The sequence below is a fragment of the Scyliorhinus torazame genome, chromosome 3 (genome assembly GCF_047496885.1).
Source record: "Scyliorhinus torazame isolate Kashiwa2021f chromosome 3, sScyTor2.1, whole genome shotgun sequence".
In the NCBI taxonomy this organism is placed as follows: domain Eukaryota; kingdom Metazoa; phylum Chordata; class Chondrichthyes; order Carcharhiniformes; family Scyliorhinidae; genus Scyliorhinus; species Scyliorhinus torazame.
The window spans coordinates 20,113,018-20,136,488 of NC_092709.1; the positions used below are offsets into that span (position 1 = coordinate 20,113,018).

At 41.5% G+C, this 23,471-nt stretch overlaps 1 protein-coding gene across 3 annotated transcripts in view; it reads left to right on the top strand.

The window, feature by feature from the left end:
• aimp1a (aminoacyl tRNA synthetase complex interacting multifunctional protein 1a) overlaps positions 1–23,471 on the top strand; it is a 75,781-nt gene that overhangs the window by 36,406 nt on the left and 15,904 nt on the right. For 2 of the 3 annotated variants that reach the window (XM_072495374.1, XM_072495373.1), the window contains exons 3-4: positions 12,670–12,783; positions 19,635–19,817. In XM_072495374.1, coding sequence (XP_072351475.1) covers positions 12,670–12,783; positions 19,635–19,817 — 297 coding nt within the window. The remainder of the gene's footprint in view (positions 1–12,669; positions 12,784–19,634; positions 19,818–23,471) is intronic. The other variant, XM_072495372.1, reaches the window with a different exon arrangement.

A 23,471-nucleotide genomic window follows, 5' to 3' on the forward strand; every position in this document is an offset into this window, starting at 1 on the left:
TTCAATGGGAAACACCTTGGTTATCGTTTGAGAACAGTTTAATTACAAAAAAAATGAGGTCCAGTGTTAATTTTTCATGTTTTTATTTGTAAGAGAATAACGTCAACCACATTTCGCTATTTGTACTTGCGTGCATGAGTATTCTCCCATTAAAACTTCTAAATGCTTACATTTTGATTTAAGGAAACAAAAACTTCAGAAACAAACATTCAAAGTACACTTCATAAATATAGTTTTCTTGTTTTTGTAGGTGCTTCAAACTTGACAAAATTTGGCCAAAAGATTCCATTGCTCCTAAAAATAAAGTCTCGATGTGCACAAGTTTTACCCTTCGCTAAAATGTCTGGGAGGCAAACATCCTTCCATTTAATACCAAAATAATCTTTATGGTCCGATATCAAATATTAAAGTTCATTAATTCAGTCGTCGATGAAGCTATTAAAACTCTTTGGCCTCATGTTAAATTCGCAAGTTATTTCATTGCAGTGTTAACGTAAGCCTACTTGTGACAATAAAGATTATTATTATTAATTTGTGCAAGAGCCTTACAAAGGTTCGCGGATCATTAATAATCCAACAAGGCATTAAAAGAGTCATGTTTTCTTTCTTCCTGCTTTCTTGTGAAGTCTCACAAAGCAGGTTTCCAAAAGAGAAAAAAGATGGTCATGTTTTTATTAGAGAGGTGCTGATTCATTCCCTTTTCTTTTTGCAGTCTGAACCTTCCTCACAAGAGATAAAAGTGAGATTTCTTGATAAACAATGACCCTTTGATGGTCTTGTATAAAACTGAAACGCAATTGTTTTTGCAACAATTCAACATTGTACAATCACAACTTCTGCATGTACCACATATCAAAACATTGTGCAAGAAATTCGAGGTTATATCTGAAAAGTAGAACATTTGAAATAAGGGATTATCATCTTCTGGTAACAGACTTGTTCAAAGTAGTTTTAAAGACATACCAAAACAAGGATGAAGTAGGGGACCAGGTTCTCTGGGGCTTTCTCCCTGGATCGTAACCTTTAATCTGTTACAGCTGTTTCACACCTCTAGAAAGCTCACGTTCTGTGTTGAATGAGAAGTACCTTTCATTTCTGCATCATTCATATTCTACGTATAAAGTCCATTTGATAATGGGGGTTTGGGGTAGGAGGAGGTGGAGAAAAACTGAATTTAAGGTGAATTCCTACTTGCCCAGTAATGACTAGTTTTCCACACGCTTTCTCATCCCTGGCGCCAACACAGCGAGAACTCATTGACATTAATAATCACAGATTCACAGAATAGTGGCAAAGCCTTTTTCTGCTTTACAGTCAATGTGTATTGTTGCTTGTTTTAGCCTTAGTTTAATTGCTCTTGGTATCGCCAGGTATCTTTCTGATACCGCCACGTGGTTCAAGTCCGAGTAATGATCAATAATCCAACACACCGCTTAGTAAGAGTTAAATCAACGCACATTTATTATATACAGCAATCAATACTTTCCATTAATTCTACTTCTAAGCTACTTCCTACAACTAACAGGCCAATACTTAACTTTGGAAATGGCCCACCAGGTCAGGGAAACGAATGGCCTTTCGTATGGGTTCTGAGCCTGCGGGATTCAAAGCGGGTACAGGTCGATAGTCAGCAGTGCCTATCTCATAGCGAGCGTTGGAGTAAGACTTGCGGTTCTCGCGGCTGTTGTAGAAGGTCAGCAGAAGGGTCTCGAAGGGTGCGGAGAGGAGAAGAAGGGTCGATTTGAACTTGGCCGCTATTCTTATAGTCCCCAGGGGCTTCCCGCCTCTCGGGGCGGACCTTGTACCTGGTTCCAAGTGATTGGACTTGGTCCCAATCACTTGGTTCGATATTCTCCAATGCTGGAGCGATTCCTTGATCGATGGGCGGTTTCGAGGTGGTCATTCACCTCTCTTTGTGTAAGCTCCTGTTGGCGCCGAAAAGTCTGGGTTGGCTGTGTGTGTCTAATTTGTAGCATATTGTTCCCGGGGATTGCTAATTAGTATTCAGATGGCTGGTGTGTTGTTATGTTGATGGCTGCAGGTATCAATTCTGTCAGGCCTCCCCAGAGGCGAATACACTGTTTTACCTGCAGCTGTCTGTTTGAGTCCTGTTGGCTGATTTTCCCATCAGCCTCTTCCGTTTGCCATTTTAAATCTGGGTTTGGCCATTCTAATCGTGAGTTAGCCATTTTAACCGGCTACAGTATCTTGCTATACAAAAGAACACATTGATGGTTGATTGCACTAAAGGCAGTTAAAGGAATTCTTCTACTACTTGCTGAAGTCTGAGTACACCTTCTAGGGCCTTGGGCAAGGCACTGAGTTCTTTCATTAATTGTGGATCCTCCTTATCTAAATAATTTCACCTTCCAAAAATACATTTTGACTCTGAGGCCTTCAGTCCAACCTTGCAATCTGATACCACATTGATGTTATCAAACAGGAGTCAGATTCACTGGCATTTTCTTTCTGCTGATTATGAAACCCAGGCCACTTGCACGTTGTGAAATTGTTTCACAGATCAGACTGCTCCTGGCCTCCCCTCCCCCCTCAGTACTGGTCAGCCATCCGGCGGCTCTCTCTAGCTGACCGGGCCCTGGATCTGTCCCCTTCTTTCCTGGGATTGAACCCCACCACCCATTATTGTAGATTGGATCAACAAAACATTCAAGCTAAAACGCCGCAGTATGCGAGGAAAGCCAGATTCCAGATTTTCTGTCCAAAACCCCAGTTCCTGCAGACCTCTGTAACCAGTGTTGTGTTATGTGCTCTGGGATACCACAGGCTGCAACTCGATGCAGCTTTGACCAAAAGATACTCCAGACTTTGAAGTAAGTTCAATGTGATTTATTGAACCATTAGCACAGTTCTCTATGAGTTCGACTCTCCTGTTAATCTCGCTATAGCAACTCAGTCTAACTAACCAGTCTGTTCTAAGCCACGTGGTGGGTGTTATGCTTCTGATCTGCCCCTGTCCTACTCTCTAAGGGTCAATCTGTGGAAAGAGACAGAGCATGTGTGCCCTGTCCTTATATACGGGTTGTGTAATGCCCCCTTGTGGTAGTATCACCTCTGGGTGTCTTGACTGCCCATTGGTCGTGTCCTATTCTATGTGTTCATTAGCAGTATGTCTGCATGTTATGGCGTCTCTGGTGCTCCCTCTAGTGTTTACTTAGTCGGAGTGTATTTACATTAACCCCTTGTGTATTTACAGTGATGCAAATCACCACAACCAGCACCTGTTAATATTCAGACTGTTGTCTCGGGTATCTGGTGAAGCCCTTTCATCAGTTACTCCTCTGATCAAAAGACTCTGCCCACATCGGCAGCCCAGGTTTCCCACTAATCCTGCTATTTGCTTCACTTTGTATTTTGCTGTGATCCATTGAATTTCAGTTGTATGATGCAAACCTCTCTAATAAAACGGTAACCAAAGTAAATGTGACATTTATGAACAATCGATTCAGGTGACAAAAGTTGGGCATGTTCTGGAATTGTTTGACTCATTGAAGCATGCTGTGTTGCTGAAAAGGTTGGGAACCACTGGTTTAATCTGCTATCTAAAACTGGCTGAGGTGCCTAAAGGTGGTTTGCTACCTGTAGAACTGTAACCCAGAAAGAGTTGCTACTTTCAATTTACAACCATAAGGGAAGAAAACTGAAAGAAGGAAGAAAGAAAGACCTTTGCTTTTTGACCCAATGTAGGACATTAAATTGTTCTTAAATGTGCATTCATTAGGGATCTATTCTAGGTCCTAGCTACAAATTGAGCCAAGAATAATGTAGTTAAGTCTGAAATACTCCCGAGTGAAATGAGCAATTGGCAGTCAGCATCTAGTTTCTAGTTCGAGACCACAGTACAAGATTGTGCATAACTAATTGGCAGCGATGTCATTCTGGTGCACGGAGTGTTTTCTTGTTAGGTCAATCCAGGGAACATTGGTGATAATTTTTCCCTGGAGGCAGTAGTAGATTTATCACTGGATTGGTATGTTATACAATTGTTGCTTTAAAACAAAATCACTTTTCCACTTTCTTCACTAATTTGGTATAGATAAAAAGGACTGTATAGCTTTGAGTAGTCTCTAACAACAATACAAAAAGCTTCAAGAGGAAAATGCTTCAAAATGGCATTTATTCTTGAAAGCTGCCGAGACAAAATGGAATTCAGTTGTGGAATGCTGGCGAAGGCGGTTTGCGAACTTGATTGAAGTGAACCATTACCCAGGCTTCTGGTCATAGAGCCTTGTAAGAAAAAGGGCCATAAACTCATTAAAGACTTAAAACCTAACGGTTAATTGCACCAGAAAGGTTTGTGTTTATATTATAGACCAGTCATACAAGACTTTGGAAAGCCAAATGTAACATAAAGATGTCACCTCCCTCAATTTGCATTGGAAAAATAACTAGAAATGCAACATCAGTGGGTGAGGGAGACTCATAAAACTGTAGACACAAAGTCTGTCTTACTGGGAGGACGAACGTGCCCCAAGCAATTCAAATGATAAACATAGGACATCATATTTAGCGTGTTTGATTGGCAAAAAGGTAGCGGGGGGGGGCCTGTGTGGGAGATGTGTGGTCGAGACCTTCTGGCACCAGTGTCATCCTGATTGAGTGAATACAGGGAGGATTCCTGTTAAAATCAAGATATAAAAATTAGATGGTTCTACGCCTTTCTGATCAATCAATGTTAGACAATGGGTAGCCAATTGTAACAGCCGTGTGTAGCAATGTACATTAAAACAGGCATGTTTCCCGGTGTATGGCTCCTTAAAAATCTTTTGCATCGCTGCACGTGAATGTCAAAGAGACCAACTTGTGTGCATTGTGTGTGGGAACTTTCAGATTTCTGCACAATTGTGCAGCTTGGGGGCTAGCATGCTTGTCCAACATTTTTGCACAGGGGACCACATTTCAATTTTCCTCTCACTCTGGGAAGAGGGTGGATGGCGATGAGTAAATTTCAGACAGATAAGGTTTGGCACAACATCAACCATAAAACTATGCCATTCAGCCTCTCGTGTCTGTGCCAGCTTAAAAAGTAAAAGTAAAGAACTGGCTACCCATTCTAATCCCACTTTCCAGCACCCGGCCTTCGCCTTGCTGGTTACAGAACTTAAGGTGCAGATCCAGGTACTTTTTTAAATTAATTGAGCATTTCTGCTTCCACAACCAAACCAGGCAGCACCTTCCAAACACTCCACCCCTTTTTCCATATATCCGCTCTAACCCTTGTCACAATCACCTTAAATCTGTATCCCCTGGTAACTGACCCCTCCACTGGGGAAACAGGGCATCCGTGTCTAGTGTAAACATGAATTTCAAAAGAAGGTGAGAAGAAGCCACTTGCTGAGCTTAAAAATATCGCAATAATCATCATTCTTTATTGTCACAAGTAGGCTTACATTAACACTGCAATGAAGTTGTTGTGAAAAGCCCCTGGTCGCCACATTCCAGCGCCTGTTCGGGTACACAGAGGGAGAATTCAGAATGTCCAATTCACCTAACAGCACTTCTTTCAGGACTTGTGGGAGGAAACCGGAGCACCCGGAGGAAACCCACGCAGACACAGGGAGAACATGCAGACTCCACACAGACAGTGACCCAAGCCAGAAATTGAACCTGGGACCCTGGCGCTGTGGAGCAACAGTGCTAACCACTGTGCTACCGTGCCACCAATAAATTGATAATTTTTAAAGATAAATAATAAGTAAAGATGACCATTAGAGTGTGAAAGGGTGAGAGTGTGTGTCCAGCTCTCTCCCAGTCTCGGTGCTCACTCACTCATTCTACCCCTGTGAGAGTAGGTAATAGTGCCTGTTGGTGTGTGCGGTGAGGGGGAATGAGACCTTCTGAGAATGGGAGTGAGTAAGACATGCCCTCTCCCCTCACTCTCACCTACCTCCTCTCACACACTAGCACACACCCTGTCACTCTCACACTGCCTGTCTCACACACACCCTCTGCTCCCATCCTCCAATTGCTAATCACACACACAAACCCGGCTATTCTAAGTTTGTAACTTGTCAGCTATGTAAGTAATTGGGGAAACAATGATGTAATATAATGTCATCGGACGAGTATTCCAGATGCCCAGGCTAATGCTCTGAGGTCAAGAGTCAAAATCCTACCATAGCAGCTGACTTAACCCCCGCCCATCGCTTAGCCAGGTCAGCCCCACTGTCCTGGTATAGGCGGATCTGATTCCTCTCCCAGCTACAGTACCGAGTCTCCTTGGCCCACCTCCGAATCTTTTACACTGCCCGAGGTGGCTTACCAGCCCTCGGCCTCTGTCTCGGGGACTGATGGGCACAATCCACCAATCCACCTCTGGGGCCTTTCCGAAGATCTTCTCCACCAACTTCTCAAACATCCTCGTGGCACTTGTTCCCTCTATTCATTCCGGCAATTCCCCGATTTGTAGGTTCTGGCATCTGGACAAATCCTTCTGGTCGCCCACCTTTGCATGCAGCACCTTGCAGGTCTCCCCCAGAATAGCCATCTCTGCCTCCTATGAGACGATCCGGTCACTATGATCCGACATTGCCCTTTCCACCTCCTAGATCAACGCACCTTGCGCCCCCAACCCCTCCCACATGATCCAACGTCCTGCGGAGAGGGACCTCAATCATGCTAGATCAGTCACCCTACATCTCTTTTCGCTGTTGACAAAATTTGCCCTTAATGAAATCCATCAACTGCTCCAAAGAGAGTGTGGCAAACGATGATGATGCCCCCCCCCCCCCCCCCCCCCAACTGCCATTTTTTCCAATGGAGCTGCGCCACGAACGTCCTCCAACTTTTGAGCTCGGGCTCTGACCGACTTTAGCCGGATCTGATACCTGGTCGACATTCCACTCTCGGGAAGAAACCACCACCCTCCTCTCCCTTCACACTTTATCCACAAAAGTCACCCATTAAATGGGCAGAAAGGGCCAAACCTAACACCTCCAAGCAGGAGGCACCCTGTGTGCGTGACCGATCTGACCATGGCCATAGTGAACAAAACGCAATTTTACTTAGACGTATTTTGTTTCTTGATTCCATATCCATATTTCAGTATTTACTTGTTCGTACAATGCATCTATCTGACAATTTGCACTGGATGTTCATTTTCTAATGATTGTGTTCTGCTGGAATATGCCATTACGTCTCACCTTTAAAACTGATGTTGAGGCTGCATGTTATCCCCATGTGAAAGAGAATATGAGAGAATTATTCAGCTAAAACAACAAAATCACTTTATGTTAAAACGTTCATAAAAATGGGCGGCACGCGGCGCAGTGGATAGCACTGGGACTACGGTGCTGAGGACCCGGGTTCGAATCCCGGCCCTGGGTCATTGTCCATGTGGAGTTTGCACATTCTCCCCGTGTCTCCCCGTGTTTCACCCCCACAACCCAAAGATATGCAGGGTAGGTGGATTGGCCACGCTAAATTGCCCCTTAATTGGAAAAAAAAATTGGGTGCTCCAAATTTATAATTTAAAAAAAGTTCATAAAATGAAACCAAAGGGAGTGCTTAAGAAAAAGAAAGATTCTGATCAACATGTCAAACCCATGCCCCTGTTATTGTCTTGTTAAGTTACTTCATGTTAAAACTAACTAGAAACACATTGTTAGAAAAGAAAATGCTGAGCAGAGTTGCATCTGATCCTGAAAACACTGATTCAGACTTACAAACTAGTAGTACATAAACCTGTTGACTTTAAATAACCGAGACTGAGTGAATTGTGTTCAGTGAGCAGAGACTACTGTTTTTCCGTTTCCTTCTGGTGTGAACATCTCAACAACATGCATTTCAAATATGTTGTCCAATTTCTTTGAGCAGAATCAGCAAATAATGCATTTGAATGAAAATGAAATGAAATGAAAATCGCTTATTGTCACAAGTAGGCTTCAAATGAAGTTACTGTGAAAAGCCCCTAGTCGCCACATTCCGGCGCCTGTTTGGGGAGGCTGGTACGGGAATTTAATCCATCTGATGGGATTCTGAAAATGGTAAAGTGGTTGATTTAAATACAATTATTTTTTCAAAACTAGTGATCACATGCTGTGCTATAATCCACGAAACGGTGACATCTTGTTACCTATTGAACACTTGGATTTAGCTAATCAATTTGATTTCCAATCACATTATTTCAAACCAGCGTGTTTTGTTTAATCACAAAAATCTGTTAAATAATGGTTCATCAAGCTTGTGCATTTATAAGTTTAATTACACAGTCAAGTGCACAGCTATTAATTTCATACATTAATTGTATTGGGTAAGTATGCTTGACAAACTTGCTCGAGTTCTTTGCGGACATAACCAGCAGGGTGGATAATGGGGAAATGAAAAATGAAATGAAAATCGCTTATTGTCACAAGTAGGCTTCAAATGAAGTTACTGTGAAAAGCCCCTAGTCGCCACCTTCCGGCACCTGTTCGGGGAGACTGGTACGGGAATTGAACCGTGCTGCTTACCTACCTTGGTCTGCTTTCAAAGCCAGTGATTTAGCCCTGTGCTAAACCAGCCCTGTGGATGTTGTATATCTAGACATTCAGAAAACGTTTGACAAGGTGCCGCTTAAAAGACTGATCCAGAAGGTGAGATCGCAGGGGATTGGGAATAGAGTACTAGATTGGATTGAGGATTGGCTAACTGTCAGAAAGCAGAGGGTCGGGGTAAATGGGTCCTTCTCTGGCTGGCAAACTGTAACTAGCAGGGTGCCGCAATGGTTAATCCTCGGACCTCAACTGTTTATAATCGATAGAAATGATCTACAAGCAGGGACAGAGTGTAACGTAGCAAAATTTGCGGATGATACTAAAATAGGCGGAAAAGCAAGCAGTGAAGAGGAGATAAAAATTTTACAGACAGATATAGATAGGCTAAGAGATTGGGCCAAAATTTGGCAAATGGAGTTTAATGTAGATAAAAGAGATTATCCATTCTGGCCAAAAAATAGAAAGGCAAATTATTATCTAAATGGAAAGCAGATTCAAAATGCTTTTGGGCAGAGCGATCTGGATGTCTTTGATCATGAATCACAGAAAGTCGGTATGCAGGTACAGCCTGTAATTAGAAAGGCAAATGGAATATTAGCATTATTGCAAAAGGACTGGAATATAAAAGCAGAGAGGTGTTGTTGCAATTATATAGGGTGTTGGTGAGACTACATCTGGAGTATTGTGTACAGTTTTGGTCTCCTTATTTGAGCATGGATGTGATGGCACTGGAGGAAGTTCAGAGGAGTTTCACCAGATTGATTCCGAGGATGAAAGGGTTGACGGTTGATTAAACAGTTTGGGCTTATACTCGCTGGTGTTCAGAATGATGAGAGGGGATCTGATCGAGGTATATAAAATACTGAAAGAGATTGATACAGTAAACATAGACCAAATTTTCCCCCTTATGGGGCAATCTAGAATGAGAGGTCACGGATATAAGTTGCGAAGCGGTAAATTTAAAATTGAGATGAGGAGGAACTACTTCTCGCAGAGGGTGGTGGATTTTTGGAACCTGCTGCTCCACAGTGCGATGGAATCAGAGTCATTAAAAATTTCAAGAAGGAGATAGATATATTTCTGATTTTTAAAAAAACGAGTTAAATGGATATGGGAACAGGTAGGGAAGTTGATTTGAGACCAGGAAGAGATCAGCCATGATCTGATTGAATCGTGGAGCAGGCTCGAGTGGTTGAATTGCCTACATCTGCTCCTAATACCTATGTTTCTATTACAGACGTGTTTATGGTCAACAAGACAAGTGGCTACTGTCTTTCTTGAGAAGCAAGAAAAACAAAAACCGTGCCTTACGTGAGCAAGTCTATAATTTGTCAAAAGTAAAGGCCAAACATAGATGTATAGAGAGCCTTGGCATTCTGTTCCACCAGGGAGCTTTACTGTCTTTGTTCTGGAGCAGAGGAAATGTTCTTGCATGGGAGAGCATTTAAGACAAAAATTGCAATCAGCAATTGGTTGAAAAGCTCTGGCAATGCTCTCACCCTTCAGTGAAGCAATAGCAACATTCTCAGAAATAATTGCTATTTCCTTGCTTGGTACAGGCACCACTCTAGAACTTGGCAACTCATTTACATTTGCTACAAAAGTAATGGATTTGCACTCCCAATTTTCGTGCATCTCTAATCCAGCCACGGTTATCATAATATCACACTGGCAACCAAAAGTCAGAAAATCTAAATCAACCCAGTGTTATCAAAGCAGGTAGCGATAATCAATTTTTTTTTTTACTGGAACAAGTCTTTAAAATGAAAACATAGAAAGACATGGAAAAAAATACTTCTTTCTCCATCTGGGTCCATAGCAGTCAAACTGAAACTGAAACTAAAAAACCTCACAGCCACAGCTTAGCTCCACCCATAAAATGACATCACTGAAGCCAGGTGATAGACAAAAACCTTTCCATTTTGGTAGGAATAACAGCAAAAGGGATTATTATTTAAATGATAAAATATTAAAACATGCTGCTGTGCAGAGAGATCTGGGTGTGCTAGTGCATGAGTCGCAAAAAGTTGGTTTACAGGTGCAACAGGTGATTAAGAAGGCAAATGGAATTTTGCCCTTCATTGCTAGCGGGATGGAGTTTAAGACTAGGGAGGTTATGCTGCAATTGTATACGGTGTTAGTGAGGCCACACCTGGAGTATTGTGTTCAGTTTTGGTCTCCTTACCTGAGAAAGGACGTACTGGCACTGGAGGGTGTGCAGAGGAGATTCACTAGGTTAATCCCAGAGCTGAAGGGGTTGGATTATGAGGAGAGGTTGAGTAGACTGTGACTGTACTCGTTGGAATTTAGAAGGATGAGGGGGGATTTTATAGAAACATATAAAATTATGAAGGGAATAGATAGGATAGATGCGGGCAGGTTGTTTCCACTGGCGGGTGAAAGCAGAACTGGGGGGCATAGCATCAACATAAGGGGAAGTAGATTTAGGACTGAGTTTAGGAGGAACTTCTTCACCCAAAGGGTTGTGAATCTATGGAATTCCTTGCCCAGTAAAGCAGTTGAGGCTCCTTCATTAAATGTTTTTAAGATAAAGATAGATAGTTTTTCAAAGAATAAAGGGATTAAGGGTTATGGTGTTCGGGCCGGAAAGTGGAGCTGAGTCCACAAAAGATCAGCCATGATCTCATTGAATGGCGGAGCAGGCTTGAGGGGCCAGATGGTCTACTCCTGCTCCTAGTTCTTATGTTCTTATGTAAAGAGACACTCCCATAACATCAGTCAGAAGTATGTTGTGCAGCATATAGATTAACATTACAGAATCATGTTCTGATGTAATTTGTTCAGTAACGAATGGACAGTAGAACTATCAAATTGACCAAATTGATGAGTGTGCTTCAGCTTTTCAATCAGTTCTAGCAAGTTGGCGCAGTGTTTACTAAAATGTTTGATGTTGTAATGGAAAATGTGCCTATAGGAGGCCTAACTGAACTGTGAAATAATAAATAGGAGTTTATTTAATACTGTAATGTTCTGCCCAATAAGAGGATGAGCTGAATGGCGCAGCATATCAGACAATGATTTTCACCTTGGAAGCCTGGATGCATATCCAGCACAAATTCAAAGTTGGCATTTTCTCTGTTGTGTCACCTGTTAAGTATGTGAAATTAGTTTCATAACACCCATCCGTTTCCAAATGGGCAAAAGATTTGTTACAGATCCAGGACGCGATCTATCGACCACGTTGTGCCCCAATGGGAGCGTGATGCGGCCGGTAGATCTTGGGTGAAGCCTCTTGCGGGCTTCCTGACAGCCACAACACCTCGTGGGATCAGGAACCCACCCACAATGGGTGCGACCATACTGCACCCGTGTAAGTAGGTCTTAAACCTGCTTACCCTGTATCTACTGGCCTTCCGGGATCTACCGGCCTCCCCAGGGAGGCCGCAGCTGGGCGCCATTCAGTACTGGCCCACACAAACGTAGAACAGCATCCAGAGGGTCATCGGGCCATTGGAGACCCCTATGTGGCCAGGGATATTGCATGGTGGCCCCCAAGGTGCCTGGATGGCACTGCCAAGCCAGCAAGAGCACTGCCAATATGGCAGTGCCAAAGGTCAGTGCCCTATGGGGGCCATGCCCATGAAAGGGGAGGGGATATAGAGGGAGGATGCAGAGCAGATAAGAAGGGGCTCTCAGAAGTTGGAGGTCCTGGAAGGGGATGTGTGGGGGAGGGGGAGGTCCAGGAACTCCATAATGGGGTGTCCTCACTTTGGATGGTTGTGGGGTAATGCCCATGCGTGTGGGAGATGGCATTGCCATAGGTGGGGGTTGGACCCACAAGTTCACGTAGAGACTGGGGCACCCTTTCCAAATGGCGGCCCGATCTCGGTATTCAGTCCCTAGTGGTGGAAAAATTCAAAGTGTGGGCTGAACGGTGAGAAACTCCCAGGGCTCAAAAAAAATGACTAAATGTCGTTAGATAGCGGTGGGGAACTCTCCCAGCAAAACCCACCACAAATGACACTTAGAAATCTTTGCATTAAATCACCATATGCTAGTCAATACATTTTGCGTTTAGAACTGGCCTAATTAGTGTGTGAATTTTCTGTTGATTTGTTTCCAGATTGAAACTTGGTCAGAAAGGCTACATTGTGCCTTTCTGGTTTGTATGTACTGAGCATTTACCATTTAAGCATTTTATCTTTTGGGAATTAAGTCCTGCAGGCTTCCCAAAGAGAAGAAAAGAGACTTCGGGTTGAAAATGCCAAGTTGAAGAAGGAAATTGAGGATCTAAAACAAAATCTCATTGAAGCCGAGATTCGAAATGGAGGTAGGCCTTTGTACCACGAAGAAAATTATGATTAAAAGCCTGTGTATAAAACATTTGAATTATAAAATATTGACACAGGTCTACTTTAATTAACTGTGAGTCTGTTAATAATATGCCATGTTTGTATTATGTTTGTAAATGCACCATGGTCTCCCAATGCTTGAAATAACTGCTAGAGAGCTCTTAACGTGGCAGATTGTGAGATGCGACCAGTAAATTGCGCCCTCTGTTTTCCTCTCTCCATAGATGCTGTTGGCTTTTTCTGAGTTTTTCCAGCATTTTCCATGTTTGTCTCAGATTTTCAGCATCCACAGTGGTTTGCTTGTATGTCCTGGAGCTTGCTTGCTTGCTGTTGAGGATGTTGGAGAGAAATTTCCCCAAGCTTTTTTTCTACTTTGGCCTGTGCGTTTTGCCTTTCCCAGGTGATTGCACTGTTATGCGAGGTAGGATGATGGGAGAAACTGCAGCCTTGCAGAATGGGATGAGCTCAATGTTGAAGCTTACCTTTTATAATATAAACCGGAAATGCTGGGAATGCTCAGCAGCTCTGGCAGCATCTATGGAGAGAGAAACGTTACTAACATTTGATTGTGACCTTTCAGCTCGTGTCCTGTCCATTTACAGGTGTTACTATGCAACTAGCATTTCTCATTTTCAGGGCCGTTGGTTTGCAAAGGAATGAAATAATCAGATTCTTCCGTTTCTCTGAGACCCACCGGTTTTAAACTGGTCTATTACTAGTTAATAAGGATCCTGATTACAGTGAAACTATGTTGACTTTAGCCCTCACTCAGTGTTGAGGTCAGAAAATAAATATTACACAATGTTATTTTGGGAGAATCCGAAACCTGATTTAGATGCCTTATCCTTCATTACTTTTGTGTCTTTTATCACTTGTGTCATCTTTTTGTCACAGTAACTTAGCTTTGCCATTTTAAGTCTAAGATAAATCATAACAGAAGTGCTGTAAATTTAAATCTTCCATATAACTCCATGCTCATGTTTCTAATGCAAAAACAGTATTTCACAAATGTTTTGCGAATGTATTCATAAGATCACAGAATTCCTACAGTGCCAGGAGGCCATTCGGCCCATCGAGTCGGCATCGACCCTCCTATCTGGATCCAATCCCTGTAACCCCACCAGACCTAACCTTTGGACACTAAGGGACAATTTATCATAGCCAATCCACCTAACCTGCACATTTTTGGACTGTGGGAGGAAACTGCAGCACCCGGAGGAAACCCACAGGGAGAATGTGCAAACTACACCCATTTGCCCGAGGTCGGAATCGAACCCGGGTCCTTTGCGTTGTAAGACAGCAGTTCTCACCACCCTAACCACTGTGCCACCCATAATTAAATTGCAGTACTTTACAAGTATTTGATGCAACCTGCAGTATAATGAAATGAGATACCCCCAGTAAATATAAGGTGATTTTATTTTAAAATTTTTGTAAATTACATGGATTAGCCAAAATATTTTAGCATCGCAGATAAATGAAGGAATGGCTTTGTAGACCAACAGTAAAATCTTAAATTTTATTTCCACAAATAACTTCTGAAAAGGACAGTTCAGATTCCTTAATCCCTTAAAAACACTGATGCACAGTTGAGGCTTGGACATCAGCAAAGTACCAGGCCCAGTCCACAATTGGTTCAGCTGATTATTTATTTTTGAATCAAAGCAATGATAGGGTAACATGAGTGGGAGACAGTATCCTGGCCTCCCAATCCTGATTGCTGTCCAACAATTTCACTTCTAAAGTAAATGAATGGTGAGGACAGAAACAGGATTGACTTTGATTAACCGTCATTGTTGCACAGTCTATTAATTCTTTGCAACTAAACTATCATGAGGATTGGCCACAAAGACATGTTGCTGGCCTATATTTGTTGTGTAGAAGCATACCCACTTTTGTCAGTGGCCTCAGCAAAGGAAATGGTAAAATGTGCCATGCAGATTCAAATAGTGTAGAAAATCCTACCTCTCAAAAGTCGACAGGCCATCCAATCTCCCTGCTGTATCTAATGGTATGTTGTGTTTAAGATACTTAGGAATTTCACATCTGAGCAATCAAAGGTAAACTATTCCAGAAACCAACTCCCCAAGCATAAAAAGTAATGCATTGTTACTTCCAGCCTGAAATTATCTTTCTTTGCCTTTTACTTGTCACCCTTTTTTGTACTTGAACCTCTTTAATCCAAATATTCTCAATTTTCCTTTGTTTGAGAAAAGTCCCAGGTCAGTGATTTCTCCTTTATCCTCTAATCGTTCTTTGCATATTTTTCAGCTCAGCACATCTGCCTATAATGAGGGTACCAGAATATTTTTACAACAGTGGAATAATGTCCTTTGATCTCTGCTCTGTTAATCTTTTTATACAATCTTGCATCGCGGGTGCTTTCTTTCCAGCAGTTATACATTGACTTTGTAGGTTTATCCAGGATGACTCCTCTGATCTCTTTTTTATTGTTGGCCTTTCCTCAACAATCCTACAATCCCATTTCTTATTTTATATCCCCAGTTGCAAGATTATACATTTAACAAAGGAGTCCAGAAGAGGACCTGACAGAGTTCTTGATGATATTTATTTTTCTTTGTTGTTGCCCAATTCAGATTTGATCCACCCTGATCTTTGCTTGAAAAATTTCGCAACCTTTATTGCACCAAACACCAAGGGCTGGATTCTCCAAACCCCGATGCCAAAATCACGGGCGGCGCCGGGGCGGAGAATCCAATTCCCCGTATGGAATCTGAACCGACGTCGGTTCCCCGATTTTCCGGGTCCCCGAAAAGAGACCGCGCCACAGATCCCATTACCTGAGGCCATTGTTGGAGGTCTTCTCTGCCCCCGACCGGCTGAAGTCCATGGCTGCCCTGATCAGAGGCGGCCGCCGTGCGCATGCTCGGAAGTGCGGGGGCCCATATCTGCAGCAAAAGCTGCTAGATCCACGCCGGGTCCCTGCTAGCCCATTGCAGGGTGAGGAATATGTGGCCCTTTCGCGCCAGTTTTTTGGCGTGAAAGTCCACAGTTTTTACGACGGCGTGGGGAAATAGTCCCAAAAACAGAGAATCCAGCCACTTGTCTGGAGCTGGAGTGAAACCCAAATAATGTTGACCCCATGCTGAACTGCTTCACCAAAAAAAGAAATTCAATAGAGTTGGTCAGTTTTCTTTTGCAAAGCAATGCCGACTCTTGCAGGTTATATACCTCTAAATTTCAACTAGCTTGTACCAATTTTACCACAGCACCCTAGTATCATGTTCTGTGATAAACACAAAACTAAAGCACTTATTTGTTTTTTCTTCAAATCTCATATCTTTAATTTGCGAATCATCTCCCCATGTTTTATTTTTCCTTTGTCTTCATTTTTGTGGCCATTTTTAAAATCCAGACATTTTCTGTTTAGCCAGTTTCAGTCCTTTTGCTCTTTCCTCACATTTTTCTTTATACTGACACTTGCTGCCCTCAGACAGCTTGAATGACTTTGTTCCTCTAAAACGTCAATTATTTTACCTGTCATCCAAGCTGACCGCCGTCGTTCAATTTGTGGCAAATTCAAAATGTTGGATGTGTGAGCTGGATGTTTGAGCTGAATAATTGTATCTTTAAATGGAAGAGAGTTATTGCTGTTATTCTTTCGCTAATTAATTAGATGATCCACTTTTTAGGAAATAATGGAAAATGCAATTTCATCCTTATCAAACTTAGCAAAGGAATTTCCATATCCTATTTTCATTGTCGCTTCAATGATAATGGGTGATTTTATCTGCATTCAGAAAAGCTTCTTCATTTAATTAAGTTTCCAAATTTTATACCTGCTTTTCCCTCGGGCATCCCTTGTTTAATATAATCATTGGCTTAATTGCGGATCCTTGACTACAATTACAATACTGATGTCAAAATGCACTTGTTTTAAATCAAAGCAGAATATGGCATTGTCCCTAATGGAACAGACCTCATGAGTTTGCAATGAAAACCATGTTAGGAAAAGTATTGCAATCACATTTTATGGTGATGAATTTCCTTCCCCTCTTACCAGAACCAAAATTGAGAGAAACAACTTGCATTTTTAGAGTGCTGTTTATGTCTTCAAGATGCCCCAGAACACTTAATTATCAATGAAGTTTTTGTTTAGGGTGTAGTCATTGTTTTTATTTGGGGAAATACAACAACCAAATTCTGCGCAGTTGGGCTCCACAGGTTGAAATGAGGACAATGACGTGTTCATTTGTTTTATATTCAACGAGGGATGGTTGCTGATGAGAACACTGGGAGCACTCCTGCTCCTCTAAATAATGCATGTCCACATGAGCAAACCGATGAAGGCTCAGTATAATAATGCGCTTGAAAGACTGCAGCCGTGTACATCCTCAGTACTGTACTGAAGTGTCCGCCTAGATTATATCCTCAAATCTCTGGAGTGGTTCTTGAACCCATCAACTTAATTCAAAGACAGAGCCAAAGTTGACATTCATGTTTGGGTAATGATGAATGAAGTAGAAAGCAACATTGTCTTTGATCTTTCTAATGCACTTTTGTTTAGATTGTCACAACTAAAATTCTCTTGCCAGTTTTCCATTATCTGGCCAACACTCATGCTGAGTCAACTGTTCTCTTGGATGACCTTGGTAACCTATTAATTAGTTTTCCGATCGTCTGATCTTTTCAGTAATTAAGTTAATCTCCCTGACCATTTCCTTATGTCCCATCATAACTTATACAATGCATCTGTTTCTCATCATTTGTCTCTTTTGAATTGTATCATGCCTCTTCAGGATATCTTGCAATAAATCATGCTGTTAGCCAGATTTGTCTTGTTTGACATAAGGCAGCCAACTGACAATCGCCATTGCAGATTCTTGAACAAATAATATATACATTATCCAGGGCTTTTATTTGTTTGCGTAGTAACTGATTTATTTTATAACTCACTGATCCCTTTGGATCTGGTATTCCATATTGATTTAATCGTACCTGTCATTCTGCTGTCTTCGTAATATTTGTATGCATCCTTAAATTTGATTACACTAAAACAATCCAACCCTACTGTATTTCTGTTCATAACTACTGCATTGAAGCTATTTATTAATACTACATTGAAAAGTGTCAATCGTCTTCCCATCTACTCATCAGCAGTCAATCTATCCTGGTCATCTACCTTATGACATTTTTGAATCTTCCTTCACCCGTGTCCCATTAGCACATTTGCTAAAGATTCCCCTTGTTCCTTTGACACAAATCTCAATGATGAGGTAAATGGAAGACTTTATATAGTGCCCTTCATCCCTTCATGACATACCAAAGCATTTACATCCAATTAAGTATTATTTTTGAAGTGTTGTCACTTGTAATGTAGAAAATAAGGTAGCCAATTTGTACACAGCAAGCGCTCTCAAACAGCAATTTGATGTTGACTAGATAATCTGTTATAAAGATGTTGATTGAAGGATAAATATTGGCCAGGACAGCTAGAATAACGAGAAACATAAAACCAGGAGTAGGCAGTTGAATACCTCAGGCCTGTTCTGCCATTCTGAGAGATCATGGCTGATCTGCAACATGATTCCATGTACCCAACCTTTCCCCCATATCCCTTAATTCTTTTGTTAAACAAAAGTCAATAAATCTCAAATGTTTAATTATCCCTTGAACCTAGCATTGTTTGCCGAGGAAAGTTCCAAACTTCCACCATCCTTTGTGTGTAGGGGTGTTTCCTTAAAGATCTGATTCTAATTCTTTGACCAGCCATCAGTCCTAGATTCCCCAACCAGTGGAAATAATTTCTCTCTTTGCCCTATCTGTTTTCCTTAATATCTTTTAAAAACTTCAATCAAATCACCACTTAACCGTCTAAATTCCAAGGAATGCAAAGCAACTTTATGTAATCTCTCCTTGTGATAAACTTTGGAGTCCAGGAATCATTCTGGGATATCTGTGCTGTACTCCTTCCAAGACCTACATATCCTCCCAAGTGTATGGTGCCCATAACTGCTCACAATCCTTGAGGAGTGGTCCAAACAGGGTTTTATACAGCTGAACCATGACTTCTAGATATTTAAAGACCAGCATTCCTTTAATCTTTCCACACCTCTTCATGGCATTTTGATAATCTATATGTCTGGACACCCAAGTGTGTATGGACCTCCACTATTTGGCACATAAGGGCTGGTTTAGTACAGGGCTAAATCGCTGGCTTTGAAAGCAGACCAAGGAGGCCAGCAGCACAGTTCAATTCCCGTACCAGCCTCCCCGAACAGGTGCCGGAATGGGGCAACTAGGGGCTTTTCACAGTAACTTCATTTGAAGCCTACTTGTGACAATAAGCGATTTTCATTTAATTTCATTTCACTGTTTCTAACTTTTCGGCATTTATAAAGTACCCTGTCCTATCCTTTTGGGTCACAAGTGGATGACCTCCTATTACCTATATTGAAACCCATTTACCACAGTTTTCCTTATTCACTTAATCTATCAATATGTCCTGGTCATTGTATGCTTCATTGCTTACAATGCGACCCATCTCATCAGCAACTTTGGATATGCGGCTTTCTATTCCAACTATTACAGTCGGGAAATAAAAATCTTGGTACTCGTAATGCCTTACCATCACCTCTCGCTTAAGTATCCATTCCACACTTCCTGCCAGTAAAACGATTTAGCTTCATGTTTACCGATGAGCAGAATTATAATGGGAGAGCTTCATAGTAGGGTAATTGCTTAAAGATTCTTTAGTTATCTAGAGCTACTTGTCTGCCCTTGAAAAATTAGAATTGCAAGACCCTCAACCTGTGCATTTCATGTTGATTTCTGTATCATCTCTAATGTGGAAATGTTTGAATTCCAGTTAAACGGGTTCCACTTCCGACAGCAGTTTCCGTTCAATCCAGTTCTGTAACATCTATGTCCCCACCAGCTGCATTGGCTACTCCAACTGCTAGCGGAAAAACACCAGAAGTGTGTGAAAACAAGAAAGAGAAAGAGAAACCAGACAAGAAGCCGGACAAGAAAGGTATTAATCCTGAGCAAGGTATATATTATTTTACACAGTAATAAAGTGCATGTCAAAGCACTTCTTTAAGTGTTCATAAAGATTAAAGAGTGAACTTGTATAATTATTGCGCTTTAACACATCTTCAGTATGCCCCAAAGAACAAGTTCAGGACAAAGGAGGAGAAGTGAGGATGTAGCCAAAGAGAAGAATTTGGAGCAGGTTTTGAAACTAAGAAGGGAAATGCCAAAGTGGCGGGAGGTATGCACAGCTTTCCAGAAGAGAGAAATGTAATGGGTGAGCATAGAACACCAGTAGTAATGTTAAAGAAGCAGGCAGCAAGTGTACAGTGTGTATGCATGGGCATAATGGTGGAGAAGGTTACCAACTTAGTGGGGCAAGGCAGCGGAGATATTTGAAGGGGAGGAGGTGAATTTTGAAATCCTTTCATTGGAGCTTGTAGATGTGATACAGGATTTATCCCATCAACTCAGGATCAAATAGCACATTGAGTAGTTTGCAAGAGCAAACATCTGTAGAATCGGTGACTAGGGTGTGGAGTTTCTGGTAGAAGCCAAAAGGGATGCCTTTGGATTTGCTCCTCTTAAGCTGGGTAACAGATGAGCAATTATTTGAGACAGTGACAGTTGTGAAGAGAAGATGGTGACAAGGTGAAACTGGGTATCATCAGACATTCATACATGCTGATTGGACTTGACTTTTACTAAAGGAGTGCTTATTAATGACAAAATTTAAATTTGAACCAAATTGGACTTGCGGATGTTAGGATGTGTCATAACGCAAACTGTTTCTATGCTTTGAACCAGTGAGACCTTGTGCAGGGACTTGGGAAAGTCCCCCTCCCGAGGCACATGCCATTTTGACTTGGAAGTACATCGATGTTCCTTCATTGTCACTGGATCAGATTGCTGGTCTTCCCTCTCTGATACAGCTGCAGACATGCCTTCACCACATGAACAGCAGTGGTTCAGTAGATGACCCAACACCACCTTCAAAAGGCAACAAATGCCAGCCTTGTCAACAACAAATCCCATGACTGAATAAATGACACATCCTTTCAACTTGGCATCTGCTTGTCATATTTTTTGTTTGGATGAGGAAGTTTTGAGAGCCTCTGCATAGAGATTCACAGTGATTTACTAGAGGTAAAAGTGTAAGTCATTCTTTTGTTCACATTATGGTCACAGCATAATGAAAAAGAATTGTGCAGCTGACCATTTCTGTGTATGTAAAAGTTAAATCTCAGTGCTGGTTGAAAACAGAAAATGTTCATAAACATTTACCTTTTGGAGATAGTTGTTTCTAATGGTAACGCTTCTTAAGATCTCGCCATTTGTTACCATGTCCTCCCCACCCTTCACCACCCTCACTTTTATTGGAGAGAATAATGCAGCTGGCACCAAAACAGTGTGCCTGAAGCTGCTGTTAATAGAATGGAAAGAGGATTTTTATGTGGATCCAGTTATCTGATGTGGATCCAGAATTCCAGCATTTTAACAGGATATTGTGGGTATTCTTACATGTTCCTGTAGTCAAATACAGATGTTCCAGATAGCTCATAATTTGGATTAAAGATGGTATTGACTGATGAAACGCATTTGTCGAACAGCAAGTTTATTATATCTTCGCACCGTTTGTCACATGGATACCAAATTGTGTTTTTCTCTAGGGTGGGTACAAAGTTGGTGGACTGAACAGTTTATTTAATCGTAATAGTGAACACTGTTCAATAATCAGGCTACGTATAATTTGCATAACATGGCATAAATTGTAAAATCATATTTTTGAAAATCACTCAAATGAAACATGTATTTTTTGTACAGGGGAATAATGAATAGGAAACAATGGTCAACCTCCATTTCAAACAGTATTGCTAAATGTTTATAATCTATGTAGAAGTTTATAAAATAGTAAAAGTTATGCGAGCCCTTGAAATCATTGATTTCAATGGGGACTTCTAAACTTTTAACCTATGCACTTAAACCCATAGGTTTGGGAAAGGATTTATTTTTACTCGTTAAGAATGGTATTTTTGAAGCGATGTTAATTAAAATGTGTAACCGCTTGCAATATCTGAACAAGAGGCGAGACGAGGAGATATCGGCATTTGTCAACTAACTCTTTATAAAGCTACGAAGCGCTGTGGCAACGCTTCACAAAGATATTCCGCATTATTTACAGTAAAAACAGAAAATGCTGTAAAATGCTCAGCCAGCAATTATGGAGGGAGAAATGGTGTTAATTTCCAGCCTCTGGCATTTTGCTTTTATTATTTGCAGTGACTCTTTAAGATGTTATCTGAAATAAAGCTGGATATATTCCCAAGGAAATTACTCAGAAAACACAGTTCTAAACTGAAAGAACTTGTTCCAAAACCCTCCACAGCTAATAAAAAGGAAGACTTGCATTTATTTAGCATTTCTCTGAACCATCAAATGCCTCAAAGCACTTCACAGCGAACCTGGTCCTGTTGAAGTGTCACTGTTGTAAAGTCAGAAACGTGGCAGCCAGTACGCACGCAACAAGCTATCACAAAGGAAATGTGATAAAAACCTTTTTTCTGGTTTTTTTTATTTGAATAAGAAATACATATTGGCCAGGGTCCTGTTGCTAACTGCACTGCTCTTCTACAAAATAGTGTTGTGCGATCTTGGGAGAAAGTAGATGGGGACTTGGTTTAACATCTCATTGGAAAGAGACCTCGAACAATGCAATACTCCATCAGTACTGCACTGAAGAGTCAATCTTGCTTTTTGTACTCGAGCCCTGGGGTGGGATTTCCAGCGGTGGAGGTTCCCCGCCGTTGGCCAGCGGGGGAATTGTCCGGTCCTACCGCTGTCAGTGGAGTTCCTGTTGTTTGTACCCTCTGCTGCTGGGAAACCCACGGCACGGGGATCGTTGTCAGCAGGACTGGGAGATCTGTAAGAATCTTTAATTTATGGGATCTTAACCTGTCGAACTACGCCAAGTTTGGGGGAAGCTTAGTTGATGAATCAAAGTCCTGGCGCAATACGACAAGTTGTAAGATTTGTAATATTTCTGGACTATGCCAAGTTGTTCGATTCCTTGTATTATTCGACTGTGTAAAGTTGAAGGAATTTATATTATCTCTGCTATTCGGTTATCAGTAGCACTTTGCGAATACTGGGACTCAGCAGAAATTTCAGTTAAAACTTCTCAGGTGCCAAAAGAATTGTTTTATTTGTAGTCGCTTGGTTACAATTTGAAAGTCATTTAAAAGGCAATTCGTAGACAATTCGAAGCTTTCAGAGAATTACAGACATTATCTTTCTTTGCTTAGGCAGACAGCTCGAAAGTAACTTTTAAAAGGTCAAAGTCTGGCAATGAAACATGAAGAGAGAGAGAAAGCTAATCTTCAGCTAAACTCAAACTCAAAGTCAAAAGTGGACTAACATCACTGACACAGACTGGTAGACTGACAGAACCCCCAAAAGACATCTCTAAAATGGAGACTATTAAGGACAAAACTGACTAAACTAACAGAAAGACAACACACCAAAGACAACACCCTAAAATGGCGGGGGGAAACTTTTCAGTTATACACTTTCATATCTGTCTTAAGTCATCTAATCACACCCCAATATAATCCTAATTGGTTTGGGTTAGACTCAAACACATTTGATTTGATGGCAAGCCGTCCATCTTCAATGT